The sequence below is a fragment of the Stegostoma tigrinum genome, chromosome 3 (assembly GCF_030684315.1).
Source record: "Stegostoma tigrinum isolate sSteTig4 chromosome 3, sSteTig4.hap1, whole genome shotgun sequence".
NCBI classification, from domain to species: Eukaryota; Metazoa; Chordata; class Chondrichthyes; order Orectolobiformes; family Stegostomatidae; genus Stegostoma; species Stegostoma tigrinum.
Genome location: NC_081356.1, coordinates 38502859 through 38519878, shown reverse-complemented (window position 1 = coordinate 38519878; position 17020 = coordinate 38502859). Strand labels below are relative to the sequence as shown.

Genomic DNA, 17020 nt, shown 5'->3' with positions numbered 1-17020 from the left:
GTACCATCACAAAGTTTATGCCCTGCAACCCTCCCTCCATGTGGATTGTCTAATGTCATAACATGACCAACCATCTCACGAAGACTCTAACAGAAACAGGGTAGTCTTTCAACACCAGACCGGAGACAGAAATTGCCTGTGGCATCAAGAAGAAGCTCAGTTATGTCCCACGGGACTTTGAACAGGAGATGGCCACTGCTGATTCCTCCTCCTCGCTTGCAAAGAGCCATGAACTAATTGTATGATAGACAGGTAATGTGCATTGGCAATGAGCAATTCAGGCATTTAGACAGCTTCATTCAAACACTTTTCTTGGATCTGGAATTCAATGGTACACCTGGGACTACTTTCAACACCACCAGAAAGCCTGACAATGACATCAGGAAGAGTCAGTGTGCAACCTTCTCCTATCCAAAGCATCCACTATGTATCACGGTATTTGAGACACGGCATGTCAAAGAACAAAGAGAACAAAGAAAATTACAGCACAGGAACAGGCCCTTCGGCCCTCCAAGCCTGCGCCGATCAAGATCCTCTGTCTAACCTGTCATCTATTTTCTAAGGGTCTGTGTCCATTTGGTCCCTGCCCATCCATGTACCTGTCCAAACATATCTTAAAAGACGCTAACGTGTCTGCGTCTACCACCTCCGCTGGCAACACATTCCAGGCACCCACCACCCTCTGTGTAAAGAACTTTCCATGCATATCTCCCTTAAACTTTCCTCCTCTCACTTTGAAAAAGGAGGTAACAACGGTCTCTCCAAGAACATGAAAATCTAGATTATTTCTCCACCTCATTGTAAATACTCAGTGTGGACTGAAAGTCCCATCCTGGTTTTTGTCTGCAGCTTCCAGCAGATGTGAATTAGTAAGCAGAAACACACTGAATCTGGCCATTTCATGGTGAAGCTCAATTGCTTCTAAATGGACTGTCATGATGATTGCATGGGATAAACTGTCAGGGCTTTAGTCTTTGTCTCGTGGATAAAAATGGAATTGAGCAAGTGTTTGTGGTACTTTTGGCAATAAGCATCCCAGTAGTTCTGCAACCTGTTCAAGGACTAAATTATACATGTAGTTCTTCCAAATATTAATGTAAAGGCTTGCATTTTCTAAGATTATTAAATTCTCTGCCTTAAAAAGTCCGCTGAAAAGAAGGAGCAAATCCTTAGCCTTGCATATTATTGCCTATACGTAAATCATATAACCATAAAAATGTCTTTGATGTTTTAACAAAGATCTGTAGGTTGGGTAGTGGTACGTAAATGGGTCTATTTCAACATGTTTGTTCATTGCATTGGTGGCTGAAAACTGTGCCTGCAGGAATTCTCATGCTTGTCTTTGTCTCGCTGGTCCTAGTACCTAGTACAATGTTGAAACTGACCTCATCAGCTACCAACTACCATCAGCTACGGTACAAAACCAGAAACAAGACTGCCCACCATGACAGACCGGACCATATAAATTCAGAGTGGGAGAGAACAACAGCGCTTCAATGGAGGCTACACAGCACTGACAATGTCATCTGGAAGGGAGACGAAACGTTTGCATGAAAACCGGTCAGCTTGGTGAACCAACCAATAACTTCAATAAAAATGTCTTGTTTCATACTTCCACCTTAATAGGTTTTGATTTCTGTACGTAAAGATTGATCTTTACATAATCACAAGTGAGGTTTGCACCAACTGGCAAGAAGATAGACCATTTGAAACCTGGTGATGCCGATTTGTGGAACCTAGGCTGACACATTATAAAATAAATAAACAAGGACACTAACAGGCACGCCAAAAGTTCCAAACGTAATTTTGCTGCAAAATACAGAAACTGACTCCTGTAATTGCATATAACTAGAAAATACTTACGTTTATTTGTAAAAAAAAATTAATATCACAGTAGCAATCACCATAGTTCCACTTTCTCATCTGAGAGAGAGAGATGACTGGTGATGAGTTTAGTCTGAGGTCCACCGTGCCTCAAGTAAGAGGAGAGGTTGAGAAGGCAGGACCTTCACTGTAACCTCAGTTAGTGCAGGAACTAAACCTGCACGGTTGGTGTACTCTGCATCACAAACCAGCCATCCAGCCAACTGAGCTACACAGAGACGATGGGTTGAGTGATCTAAAATGCACTTTTTGAGATCGACACCCATTTTCAACTGTATAGAAGAAGCATTATCAAATATATCAAGGAACTGTTTGTAAAGAAAAATATTTATCTTTAGAATAACTACATTTTGCCCAATTATCTGTTTCATTCAGATTTTGACTTTCAATTTGATGATATGCAGATTAGTTCAAGAGGAAATATGGACAGAGGGGTGGAGCCACCATATTACATGTAAAAAGCCACGAACATTATGATCTGATTTTCCGGTCAAATCCCAAGGAGACAGATTGTCAAATATTGATAAAAAAATCTCCTGGATGTATCTTAGGAAATCCACAACCTCCATAGCTTTTACTCAAATTATCCCAGGTAGTTTGATATGCTCCAAGGAGAGGAAATCTCATTTTTCTAACTACAAGGATACAGAAGCTAATTGCTCTTTTTTCCCCTCCTCCTAGACAAACCATAGACTCAGGAATTAGTCTCAAATGCAGCAACTTTAAGGTCGGGACATTTTTCTTTTGTTAGAATAAACTAAAACCATACAGCTGTGGTCTCACCAAAGCACAATGCAATTCCAGCAAGATTTTCTTTCCTTTATACCTCACAACCCTTGCAATAAAGGATAATACATTATTCTTCCTGTTGCACTGGGGACATGGCATCAGAATGCATTGACCTCACTTAACATTCCAGCCATGTTGTTAATATTACACATCGCAATACATTCTTGAAAAGTTGTGTTCGTTTACGCATCACTATAGCATTGTTTCAACTAGAACTGCGGCAACTTACCACACTTATTAGCTGTGACAAGGACACTTTTATTGCAATAGTGACAATCTCACTGCTGTTTTTTGCAGGTCTGATGAGTCTATTGTAGCGATCTGGATGTAAAAGATAATTAGCTAGCCGCTCTTCTGCATTTTGAGGCAGGGCACCTATAAAGAAAATAATTCAATTTGAACAGCATTTTTTATTTGATTTTTTAAGAAAACAAGTGAACAATGGTACAGAATTTCAAAACTGAAGATTTGGAAATTAAGGTTTTGGAGCAGATCTGTAGCTCAGATTGTGGGTGTTGTGAGAAACAGATGGACTCCAACAATTTGGAAGTTCTAATTGTAGCATTTTCATTCCTATTTCAACTGTGGCAGGGTAATCACATGACCTTAAGGAGCTCATATGCAAAAAACTCAATGATTTGAATTGGCATTTGATGAATACACTTACCATTGTGACCAATGATATTTTTAGTCCACATAACATTGATGCTTACAGTGAGAGTCTGATGAAGCAACTGCTCATTCCTTTTTGTATGTCACTTGAATTTTTTGATTACACATTTCTGGAGAGATTTCATTCCAGTCTTTGTTTGTTGATAGAGGATAATAAATCCTTAAATAGTAATCAAAATTCAGTAATCTTAACATCATTATCTGAGCTTCTGACAACCATGCTCTTGACATGGCTGAAGGCAACCAATTATACATCTGCTGCCAATGTATTTCCTGTTAACTACATAAGTTTACACATTAGTTAGTCACAATTTCCACGGTTTTATAAGTACTGTGCCTTTTAATTTTATGTCTTTAAAAACTGCAAGGAGAACAAACTGTTTTTAAACAGGTATTTACCAGAACTGCTGCATAATTTCAGAGCAAAAAATCCAATATTTATTGCGAAACTCTGTTTTTGTGGTTTTAAGTTTCTGCATTATACAGCTGATCAGGAGCTTTCATTTACAAGTGAAGCTGATTGTTTCTCAGCCAACTGGGCATGTCATAAATCAAAATAAGTTACAGCATCACAGAAAGGTGTACTGTTGTTCTTCCCAGCAGAAGCAGGCTGTTCTCTGCAGCAGAAAAACTCTGTTTAAACGTGAAGTAAACCAGCTACCTTTCCAGCAGCGGATGCTCTGAGCTGTGATTTTTGAATTGATAAATCAAAGGCATTTTCCAAATGAATCTGTCACTCTGTGCTTCTTGCAAACCAGCAGAAGCTTTCAGAGGAAGACAACTGAACACCACAGGCCAGGTGAGCTGATGTAGAATCATTTCAATACCAGACTTGGAATGCATGGACAACTGAATTGACTGTTCAGTTTTTTCCCACCTGGGGGTGTGTGTCTGTGTGTGTGTGTGTGTGTGTGTGTGTGTGTGTGTGTGTGTATAAGAGCATTACAGTTTTAATTAGTAGTGTTATAATGCAATGGTTTACAATAAAATTTGCTATTTAATACAGAAAGCTGGTCCATGTTTCCATCAAATGTATTCTCAAAGTCAGCTTGGTTTGGCACAACTCTTGGAATAGCAGGACTCAACTTACAGTGCAGTACCCCAGTGCGTTGCTGACAGTCTCCCGAACAATGGTTCACCACTCCTTGCAAAATTCAATAAGTTCTCAAAGCACCAACATCCTAATCCTCAGACTGGTCACATTTACATTTACTCTGAATGAGAACTGGCAGTTTACCACATGATTGTGCATTTTGCTGACCAAATAATAGGTCCTCAAATTGACTTACGTAAATGTCTTCACAGTCAGCAGAGGTAAAGAAAATATTGCCATCTGTTATAGAAGGACCTGACATGAATTTTTGAGAAACAAGTGTCTGGTACCCTTTGACAATGACAATACACGATGCAGCCATCCATACAAAACGTAAGGCCATCTGTTTCCAAGATAGTGTATGAAAGACCCTATACACACAACAAATAAAACGAATGTCATCTACAAAATACCTTGCAAGAACTGTGACAAACACTACATTGGACAAACTGGCAGGAAGCTAGCCACCAGGATACATGAACATCAACTAGCCACAAAACGACATGACCCACTATCACTCGTATCCTTACATACAGATAAGGAAGGACACCACTTTGATTGGGACAACACATCCATCCTAGGACACGCCAAACAGAGACACGCACGAGAATTCCTAGAAGCATGGCATTCCAACCGGAACTCCATCAACAAACACATTGACTTGGAGCCAATCTACCATCCCCTGAGAAAAAGAACAGGAAATGACATCACCAACCCAAGGAAACCTAACCAGATAAATAGAAAGCGGGACATAACACCAGCGCTTCGTCGGAGGCTCACTGATGATGTTACCTAGAATGGTGACGAAACATCTGAAAACTAACCTTCCAGCTCAGCGAGCAAACTCACATCCAGAACCTCAACCTGAGCTACAAATCTTCTCAAAACTCGCTAGTGTATGAACAATTTTTCTTCTCAAGGTTCACACCTACAGAATAAGAAAAGCTGCCATCACTGAAATATTTAAGTCCCATTTTAGATTGTTTCTATTTGATAGTTTTCATCATCAGATCTAATATATGAGGAGATCATGCATGGTTTAGTTAGCACTGTCCTTCTAAATCTTGGTGGTATTTGGATAATAATCTGTCATATGGACACAATTGAAGCAGAAGCAGATTATACAATAAGCAGTAAGTGCGCTGACTCATTGCATAACCCATTCCCCCATTAGTGTTTCAATCGAGATGAAAAAGTCAGAGGTTTTTGCTTTGTATAAGGATGAACAGGAGATAGAAAATCTTGTGGTAAATTTGTTTGTATCATAATTTTGTTGAAGTGGACAAACCATTCTTTTAGGGTGAAAAAGATTTTGGAATTACCATTAAACGGTGATTAGTCTTAGCTGCAGAGGTTGTGCACCTCAATTGATTGTCTCTCCATTCGAGTCAGAGGCTGCAGACTTGAGGGGTCTGAGAATGTATTACAGCATAGCACTGAAACCTAGAAAGAGAAATTGACAAAATGACCATATCAACAGAAATTCCAAGGAGGTCTCTCTGCTTTGATAGGTTAGCTGGGTGAAGAGATCTTAACCCTAATACTTGAAATAACATTTGAAAGCTAACAGCTTTAAAAAGATTGAAAGGGGATGAACACTGACCATCCACAACTTATGACACAACTGAAGGAAAAAGTCAGCAAGACCATTCTAAAAGAAGCAGCTTAAATACTGGGAACATTATTCCAAGATGATGGCAGAGTAGGGCTCCTGAGCTGAAGCTCATCTGCTCTAACTACTTTTCGTTCTTTGTATCTCAGTTTCTTTGTTTCTTCAGTTTTTTTTAAAGTTTATTTTCCCTCTACTCACCTTTTGGAGGGAGCTCGGTTGTGAAGGCAGCAGCAGTAGCGATGGCAGCAGTTGGCGGCCCAGAACAAGGACTTTGCCAGTCAGCCATGAGTTGGCTGGTGTTCCCAGGCAGCAATCTGGCAGTTGATGGCATCATGGAAGCGGCTGGGGGCCTGAAGCGGCACCGGAGCAGCACTCTGTTGGCTTGTGGTGATCCGCAGTGACATGGCAATGTGGAAGTTAAGAAATTAAGCTTAGCACAGGACAGAAATCAAACCCTCATGGGGAAAGCCCAGTGTGGAGGGGCTGCAGGCCCATGGCTAAAGAAGGACTATAATTTGGAACTTTTAACTCTATTCTTACTTACTACTTTATACTGACAAGAATTGTAACATTGAACTGTTAACTTATTTCTCTATTTTTCAATTCTTTACCTAAGATTTTGACCCTAGGTATCTTGTACTTAAGGTGGCAACACTGTAAAATTTTCACTGTACTCCTGTATCCCTGTGCTGATTACAAGTGAAAATAAAGCCTAGTTCTAATTCAAAGTTAATGAATGTCAGATGTAAATAACATTAATTTTTCTAGCAACAGAGGCCCAGAGCATTTTTGCACTGTGCAGTGATTCTTCCAATAACTCAAACAGACACCACCATCTGTAGTTGCAATGAAAATATTCTATATTTCACTGCAAACAGCTGACTAGCTGAAATAAAGTCATCCGTAAGTTTCAGGAACTACACAGGCATCAGCTGTATAAATAGCTGCCTTCAGCCATGTGGAGAGTATGCTCATCAGAAATTCTGATAATGATTATTGAATTTTGATTGTTATTTATGAATTCATTATCATGTAAGTCAATGACTAAAGATTGGAATTGAAGATTTGAGGAACATGTATTCAGAGGGGGAGCCACATGAAAAGGATTGAGCTGTAGAAACATCAAATTATAAGGGTAAGCTCCAATGTTATTTGGGCTAAAGAAATTGTCCAAGTTAACACAGAGACTTTCAAATGCCAATTCAAAATTCGAGCTTTATTGTATATAAACTTTGTAAAATCAGACTTCCCTGAGGTTCTGTTTGTAGGGCTCTTACCTTTGGTTCAAAAGGCTGTAGGTTCAAGTCTCATCCCAGGTCCTAAGTTGTATCAATGCAGAGTAATAGCCCAGTAGACTGCACTGTCAGAGCTGTCACCTTTTGGATGAGATTATAAATATTTTCTAATCAACCTGCTCAGACCTCTGTAACGGGTGGGACTTAAACCCAAGCCACCAGGCTCAGAGGCAGGTACACTACCACCGCACCACAAGAACCCTCTTGGAGGAAATGATAAACTGAGGCTCTCAAGGAGCATAATCTCTAACAGGAACATAAGAGATATGAAGGCATTCTTTCAACCAGTTGTGGAAAAATTATGCCTAGTGTGGAAGCTGATATTTATCCCTTAATCAACATTTTTTTAAAAAAGCTCATTTTGATCATTATCACATTGTTGTTTGTGGGAGTTTGCAGTATACAAATTGGTGGTTGCATTTCCTACTATATAGCATGACTGTGCTATAAAATAGTGAGGAGTGTCAAGCACTCTGGAGCATCTGGCTACCATGACAGGTACCGTTTATGCTGTGTATTTGGGAGTTGCTCACTGGGACCATGTGGAACCTGCATCATTGCCCACTCCAAAGAAATTGCTTGGAAACTGAAGAAGCCACTGGGCAATTACATTACAACTGGGACCGTCCTTATGTCTCCATTTAAATCAGAGAATTCAGATGGTCCTGCTGCAATTAGGAAACAGTTACCCATGAAACGGTGGACAATTAAAAAACCTAGTCTAACTCATGTGTAATTATTCAACTGATCATCCAAACCCCTTCCAATTTAACACATGCGTCTCCAAGTACACCTTCCCTGGATCTTGACCTGACAAACCTTATCGTCTGCCACTGGAGCTGACATCTCCCCCTCCTCTTGCACCCAGCAATCACGAGGACCTGACACCAACTCTCCCTTTTGCAGAGCCAACAACTACTCTTTCCTTCGGATCCAATGCCCTGCTTCCCCCCATGAACCTGAAACTGCGCCTGCGCCCCCACCTCTCCCCCAAACCAGGACTCTACACACTGCCTCCCCATCCTCAATATTCAGCAACCCTATGTCTCCAGGATCTGACAACCCTTTCTCTGCACAGGAAATGACCACCCCACTGGGATGTTAAATGCCCAGACTCCTGGAACATGACAGACCTTTCCCCGATGGTTCCAAAGCAAGCATACTCCCAACACTGGAAATAATATATGATGACCGACACTGACCTATCCTACACATCATCACCTATCTGCTGCCTTCCCACCTGATATCATGGCACTCTTTACCAGGCACCCTGTCTATCTGGGACTCAACTGACATCTTGCCCAGTTAGCACCCTGCCCTACTGGTACACAACCTTCTTGGCCCTTTAACCTCATGCTTAGCTTACTTACTGACCTTTCAGAGGAGCTTGGAAAGCAACCGTTTGTGGGGCTATATATTTAAATTACAGAAGATGACAACAACTGCTTCAAAAAATTTCCATGAACTGTCCTGCACTAAGAGGCACCTGTCATGGTTAAAGTACGCTCCACATTTATGAGGTAACCCTGATCAAAATCTCCTGTCAGAAACACTGAAGCTTTTTTCTCAATTTACAAGGTAGGATCTGCGTAACAACATGACTGTGACTGCCACCCCTTGGAAAATCTGTCCTACAGGAACTAACTGCAAAAGATTGAAGCAAACAAGTCCTCACTTGCTTTGCTGACAGAGGCTCCAATGACACTCAAAATTATGACGCCATACAGGACAAAGCGAACCATTTGAACAGCACCATATCCATAAGTACTGACTCTCGCCAACAATGATGCTCAGCAGCAGTAGTGTGTACTATTCATAAGATGCACTGCAGAAATTCACCAAGGGTCTTTAAGTAGCATCTTCCAAATCCATGGCCATTATTGCCTACAATAATTTCTGGGTGACATTTTGTGCCCAAAGGGCTAAACTGCAAAGTTTACTCCAGCCTAAAAGAAAATCAACTTGTGCTACTTTTAAAATTATTTATTTCTTAATATGAAAAGTAAAATACAAATGTTCAATCATTACTTTTATTTGTTATTTTACCAAAAGGATTTATTATTTTTGTAAACATTTTAAAGATCTGCTCAGAGTTAGTTGATCTCTGCCAGATTGGTAGATGGATACTATAATTGACTGTAGGTTGCCTGGATGTAGAAGGAGAAAAATGGCAAAGGTTATCACTCATAGTTGCTGTTCAATGACATCTACTGGTCAATCAATGTGAGAACAGGATTGGAGAGAACAAGAAGTGTAGAGCTGGATGAACACAGCAGGCCAAGGAGCATCTTAGGAGCAAGCTTTTGTTTGAGATTAGTTCTAAAGCAGGAAGGATCAGTTCTAGGCGATTGATTTTAATAGAGCAGGAATCAGTTATTTTGGGACATTGAGTACTGTGGGACAGTGCTTAACCTCATTTCACAGAGGTGTGGCACCACAATAAAACAGAAACAGCAATAACTTGTATCATATGCAAACGTACAAATTAGAAGGTGGCAGCAGGCCATTTGGGCCCTCCAACTTTCTCCGGCATTCAATAAGATCTGTTCTGACAGTGGTTTAAATTCACATTCTCGTCCACGCTGATAATCATTGACTCTTTTGTTCGTCAAGAATCTATCCAGCTCTGTCTTAAAAATATTCTATTATCCCAGCTTCAGCAATTTCTGGGGAACAAATTTCTAAACATTCACAACCTTCTAAGAGAAAAAAAATCCTGATCTAACTGTGCTCCCTACGTCTTTTCTCTCCAATAATCTTAGCACACATCTTGTGAAGTTCTCTCAGGAATCTTAAATGTTTCAGTAAGATCACCTCTCATTCTTCTAAACTGAAAGGGATACAGCCTGTCCAAACTTTCCTCGTAAGATTACTCCTTCATCCCAGGAATACCTTCGCCGAACTGCCTCGAACATTTCTACATTACTTTTTTAACAAAATGACCAAAACTCTATACAGATGTGGCCTCGGCCTTATTCTGTAAAACTGTAGCAAAACATTTACAGGCAGCCTCCATAGTTGCAAATGGGGTTTGCTTTTGAACCTGTACTCAGGTCAATTTGTATGCAAGTTAGAAGGGACTTGAGGTTATCAAACTTCTGTTAGCCTAGAAGAAAAAATACTGGAGGCTGAAAACTTGAATTAAAGACAGAAAATGTTGGGAAGACTCAGCACGTAAAGCAGCATCCACAGAGAAAGAAAAAGAAATTACCTATCATCAGAACTGGGAGAAGTTCAAAAGGTAACAGGTTTTGAGAATATGAAGTGTGGACAGTGAGGAGAACAAAGGGAATATATGTTACATGGTGAAGGATATTACAAAAAGTTTCAACTGAAACGTTGATTCACTTGCATTTCTTTCAATTTAGAGCATTGTATTTACTTCTCATAATGTCCTCCTCTGCATTAGAAAAGTCAAGTACAACCAGGATGACTACTTTGGAAAACACCTCCAGTTACACCACAAGTGTGATAGGTATCTTTCAACTGCATGTCATTTTAGTTCCGTTCCTCATTCCTCTGTGTCTGACCTCTTGTGTCTTTGGCTCACTGCAGTGTTCTACTGTAGCTCAACACAAATTTAAGGAACAGCACCTCACCTTTCATATGAACCCTTCAGCTTTCTGCTCTCAACACTGTTTTTGACAATTTCCAATCATAATTTTGCCCCTATTAGTTCTTTCTGCCTTTTCTTTTCTCTCCATTTCTTGACATTGCATTCAGGTAGCTGCTATCCTGCCACTCACATGCCCTCTTGATGCAATTTTAATTTCTGCACTTGTCCTACTATCAATTCTTTTGGCTTTGGGGTATGCAACCTTTTATTATTTAATGTGTCCTACTCGACAACTTATCTGACTTTCCTTCCTTTATTTCTCCACCTGCTGGACATCAATTACATTTCAAACCATCGATTTGAACTGTCTTTTTTTCTCCATAGATACTGCCAGACTGGCAGTTTTCTGTTCTTATGCATCTGAGGGAATTCTAAACTTACTATTTATTTGTGTTTGATTTACTGCCAGAAGTTTCTCTGCAGGGATAACAGTATTTCTCTTTAAGAAGCTGGCACTAGCAAGGGTGTGTATCAACATTTACTGGAAGCTCCTGAAGTGTGGAAGGTCCCTGCAGTGTGTATCAATATGCATGCTGGATTCCTGAGAATGAATGAAAACGTACAGAAGGATTCTGGAAATGTACTTATGTAAGAAGAAGCTCCCTGAAGTTTTGCGCTGAGGCAATTCCTTGGGATTGAGAATGACCTGCGTGTTTTCCAGTTCCATGGCTTCTGAGACAGCTGAAGAACCTAATTTATGATCTGCAACCCTTGCCACATGCAGGATAGGTGTTACTTAAAGGATCAGGCAGATTGGCTGTTTGGAGTTTTTTGCAATCTTTTTGACCTCTTCTCCTTTGAAACTGCATATTCCTGATGGTGTTTCTCAATGTGCTCAGTGCTTCTCTGAACAATCTTCTCCATTCCAGTCACAGGCCAGAGATTCCCATGTGTCAGTAGACAGTTTGATCTCTTGAAGGATGCTTTGAGGGCCATCAGGAGGAGGTCTTCCTGGGATTTTCCTGCTGCCTTCCAGTTTGAATAGAACAATTGATTCAGGAGTCACATGGCAGGCACATGACTAGCATTCCCCAATCAGAGCAGCTGGTTTTAAGCAATTAGTACCTAGTTGTTGGGCATGCTGCGTTGGGAGAGGACCCTGATGTTAGGCCACCTTCCTAACCAATGAATTTGGAGAACCTTGTGAAGCTATCACTGGTGTTATTTCTCCAGTGCATTGTACTGTGGCCTGTAAGTGGGTCAAGTCTGTATTGTAAGTTAACAAAATGTGAGGCTGGATGAACACAGCAGGCCAAGCAGCATCTCAGGAGCACAAAAGCTGACGTTTCGGGCCTAGACCCTTCATCAGAGAGGGGGATGGGGAGAGGGAACTGGAATAAATAGGGAGAGAGGGGGAGGCGGACCGAAGATGGAGAGTAAAGAAGATAGGTGGAGAGAGTATAGGTGGGGAGGTAGGGAGGGGATAGGTCAGTCCAGGGAAGACGGACAGGTCAAGGAGGTGGGATGAGGTTAGTAGGTAGCTGGGGGTGCGGCTTGGGGTGGGAGGAAGGGATGGGTGAGAGGAAGAACCGGTTAGGGAGGCAGAGACAGGTTGGACTGGTTTTGGGATGCAGTGGGTGGGGGGGGGAAGAGCTGGGCTGGTTGTGTGGTGCAGTGGGGGGAGGGGACGAACTGGGCTGGTTTAGGGATGCAGTAGGGGAAGGGGAGATTTTGAAACTGGTGAAGTCCACATTGATACCATATGGCTGCAGGGTTCCCAGGCGGAATATGAGTTGCTGTTCCTGCAACCTTCGGGTGGCATCATTGTGGCAGTGCAGGAGGCCCATGATGGACATGTCATCTAGAGAATGGGAGGGGGAGTGGAAATAGTTTGCGACTGGGAGGTGCAGTTGTTTGTTGCGAACTGAGCGGAGGTGTTCTGCAAAGCGGTCCCCAAGCCTCCGCTTGGTTTCCCCAATGTAGAGGAAGCCGCACCGGGTACAGTGGATGCAGTATACCACATTGGCAGATGTGCAGGTGAACCTCTGCTTAATGTGGAATGTCATCTTGGGGCCTGGGATAGGGGTGAGGGAGGAGGTGTGGGGACAAGTGTAGCGTTTCCTGCGGTTGCAGGGGAAGGTGCCGGGTGTGGTGGGGTTGGAGGGCAGTGTGGAGCGAACAAGGGAGTCACGGAGAGAGTGGTCTCTCCGGAAAGCAGACAGGGGAGGGGATGGAAAAATGTCTTGGGTGGTGGGGTCGGATTGTAAATGGCGGAAGTGTCGGAGGATGATGCGTTGTACCCGGTGCGGCTTCCTCTACATTGGGGAAACCAAGCGGAGGCTTGGGGACCGCTTTGCAGAACACCTCCGCTCAGTTCGCAACAAATAACTGCACCTCCCAGTCGCAAACCATTTCCACTCCCCCTCCCATTCTCTAGATGACATGTCCATCATGGGCCTCCTGCACTGCCACAATGATGCCACCCGAAGGTTGCAGGAACAGCAACTCATATTCCGCCTGGGAACCCTGCAGCCATATGGTATCAATGTGGACTTCACCAGTTTCAAAATCTCCCCTTCCCCTACTGCATCCCTAAACCAGCCCAGTTCGTCCCCTCCCCCCACTGCACCACACAACCAGCCCAGCTCTTCCCCCCCCACCCACTGCATCCCAAAACCAGTCCAACCTGTCTCTGCCTCCCTAACCGGTTCTTCCTCTCACCCATCCCTTCCTCCCACCCAAGCCGCACCCCAGCTACCTACTAACCTCATCCCACCTCCTTGACCTGTCCGTCTTCCCTGGACTGACCTATCCCCTCCCTACCTCCCCACCTATACTCTCTCCACCTATCTTCTTTACTCTCCATCTTCGGTCCACCTCCCCCTCTCTCCCTATTTATTCCAGTTCCCTCTCCCCATTCCCCTCTCTGATGAAGGGTCTAGGCCCGAAACGTCAGCTTTTGTGCTCCTGAGATGCTGCTTGGCCTGCTGTGTTCATCCAGCCTCACATTTTGTTATCTTGGAATTCTCCAGCATCTGCAGTTCCCATTATCTCAAGTCTGTATTGTATATCGCTGTGTGAGGATCACTGCTGTCTAATGAATCTTAAACTCAGGTTTCATATCCTGGTCCTCAAATTCACTGAAATCTTATATGGAACATTGCAGGTGATGAAGTTTTCCACAAAAAGTATTAATGTATGCTGGGCAGTGAGGAGATGGTTCAGAAGAGTATCTCGATAAACTTGAGGTCCTGCACCTGCGGCTTGACTCCGATCTTCCACTCCTTGCCAGAAAGTTGAAATCATTAACATTGTCCTGTTCTCTTGCTAGTTCCCAAAGCCCTTTGCTCACCGACCTGTATTGGCTTTTGGTCTCACAGCATCACAACTCTACTATTTGCATCCTTGCTTTCAAATACATAAAAAAAGAGACCATGTTAACATATGCAGGAGATGCTGAAACTTTGGCATGTTCCTGGCAAGGGAATAACACACATAGGAATTCATGGCAATGCGTCAACACTATCAGCTCGTTCATCCGCCAAGGACAGTATCAAACCTCCTGAATTGTTGCTGACATATGCGAAGTATTTGTACGCTGTTCTACAAAGACCGGCTAGGAAAAATAAAATGCCCAGTCATGCAAAATGTGTCTGGGACAGCTGTGTTCCTCCAAAACATGTGCTATACTTCCAAATCCCACCGTGTTCTCCAAATTGGTCTCTTTGCGTCAGTTTCTGGATTCCCCATCCCCACTTCAAAAAAAAACCAAGGAGACAACAACAAGACAATTTCTACCAACTCTTTCGTCGCAACTGACCTAGACTCGGGGCAAATGCGAGAAAACAATTCTTTTGAAATAAACAGCAAGCAGAGCCCGAACTGCAAGAAACCGCGTGTTGGTGCTTACACACTAACCTGCTACAAAATAAATATCTGTACAGTTCTCAATGTGAAACAACAGTCAGACAAGAACCCCAACCACCCCCCACCCCCCAGATCCCATTCTCTCTCTCTCTCTCTCCCCTTTCCTGTTTATTTCTGTCAATACACATGTCGCTCACATCTGGCAGGCAGAGTCTAGGTAATGGACGAGATGCATTTTGCACTTACTTTCGCAAGCGAGAAGCAGAGAGGAGACGGTCAGCATGAATGCCATCATCATCTTGCTGTGATCTCCTTGCTACACTGAAAGCAGACGCGGTTCCCTTATCCGCTTGCACAGACTGGAGCTGAGCCGGTGCTGCCTCCCGGAGCACGCCGCGGGGGCGGGATAGGGGATACGGCGGATTTGGAGGGCAAGGGGAGGGGCTGGAACAGGGGAGAGAAAAGGTAGTTTCGGAGGGGAAGGGAGAAGGGGGTCGAGAAAAGCGAAGAATGTCTTCCGCTCCCCCTCCCCCCCTCCCCGTTGACTGGAAGCCTCTTGGTCACATAGCATAAATTCGCTGGCACATGGAGGTCCTAAAAGACACCTTGGAGTTTAAAGTGCATCAAAATCCCAACTATCACCCCAACAGCAGTGACCCAGTCCTCCCCCAGCTCAGCTAAACTGCTGCACAAATCCTCATCCACGGACCTTGTTATTCCTAGCCCTGACTAACTAATGCTCCTGCAGGCTTGACCCCCATCTTCCACCCCTCACCAGAAAGTTCAGCTCATCTAATGTTCTGCTCTCTTGCTAGTTCCCTTAGCCCTTTGCTCGCTAACCTGTATTGGCTCCTGGTTCAACAGCATCAGAACTCTGCTATTTGCATCCTTGTTTCAAATCTATCACTCCCTACAGTTCTGAATCTTCCTCCAGCTAGCCAACGCTGACATCTCCATGCAACTCCAGTTCTGGCCCCTTACACATTTCTGATTTTAACTGCTGAAACATTAGAGACAACGTTTTAGCAGCTTTTTTTAATCATTCGCAGGATGAGAGTCTTGGTGGCTAGGCCAGCATTTATTGCCCAGAGGGCAGTTGAGAGTCAACCACGTTGCTATGGGTCTGGAGCCACATGTAGACCAGATCAGGTAAGGATGACAGTTTCCTTCCCTAAGGGACATTACATAACGAGATGGGTTTTTCTGACAATTGACAACAATTTCACGGTCGCCATTAGGTTCTCAATTTCAGGTTCCTTTTATCGAATTCAAATCCCACTATCTGCCATAGTGGGACTTGAACTCAGGTCGCCAGAATATTACCTGGATCTTGTGGTCATACGTCTAGGTTATTGCTTCCCCAGGCTTAGGGCTTGAATACTGGAATTCTCTCTCTAAGTGTTTCCACCTTTCTTTATTCCTTCAAGATGCCAAGTAATGCCTACCTTTTGGATAAAGGATTGGCCACCTGTCCTGATGTTTCATTCTGTGGTTCAATGTCAAATCTTGCCAATATTGTCTTTGGCAGTTCCCCTGGTTTGATGAGTTCTAAGATGCCTGATGAGACCAATGGATGATCTGCATACTCTATGGAACAGGTGGCACTAGAAGAGTTAGATAGATTGGGTTGTTGGGGAATTTGTGCACTTCATCCGACTTCAACTATGTATTCCTGATGAATTCTCTTGATATGTGTTTGGTGCCAAATGGAATGAACCTTCTCCACATCAGTCAGTCATGAAACAGACTTTTTAAAATTCATTCATGGGATGTGAGTGTCACATTTCTTACCCATCCCTAACTGCATTAAGAGGCAACACATTGCTGTGGGCCTGGAATCACATGTAGGCCAGATCAGGTATGGATGGCACTTTGCTTCCCTAAAGGACTTGCATGAATTAGTGGGGAAGTTAATGGCGATGTAGTCTTAAATTATGCTGTGTGGACATTCTGAAAGAATTGTGATTGTCCTTATATGAGTAACCTGCTACAAGTGGCTTCCAGGTACAGTCCTTGCTTTGGAAGTCTGACGTCGGGCAAAAGATCATCATGTACAACCTAGCAGTGTTGGTTTTCAGTGATTAGCACCTAGATGATGGGCAAATTGAATTGGAAAGGACGTTCTGACGTACAGTCTTTTCTGTCAGTGGATTGGAGGATCTTGCAAAGGCAAGATTGGTGGTAGTTCTCCTGTTCTTTGACAATCTTGCTGTAGGTTCTCCATGTGTCTGAAGCATACAGGAGCATGGGGA

The 17020-nt window shown here is 43.0% G+C and overlaps 1 protein-coding gene across 1 annotated transcript in view; it reads right to left on the bottom strand.

Moving 5' to 3' along the window:
* Positions 1–15203, bottom strand: part of LOC125450940 (neuronal acetylcholine receptor subunit beta-4-like) — a 63100-nt gene extending 47897 nt beyond the window's left edge. The window contains exons 1-2 of the mRNA XM_048527420.1: positions 15015–15203; positions 2903–3048 (exon numbers count right to left, since the gene is read on the bottom strand). Of these exons, the coding sequence (XP_048383377.1) occupies positions 2903–3048; positions 15015–15066 (198 nt within the window). The 5' untranslated portion in view covers positions 15067–15203. The remainder of the gene's footprint in view (positions 1–2902; positions 3049–15014) is intronic.
* Between the last annotated feature and the right edge of the window lie 1817 nt (positions 15204–17020).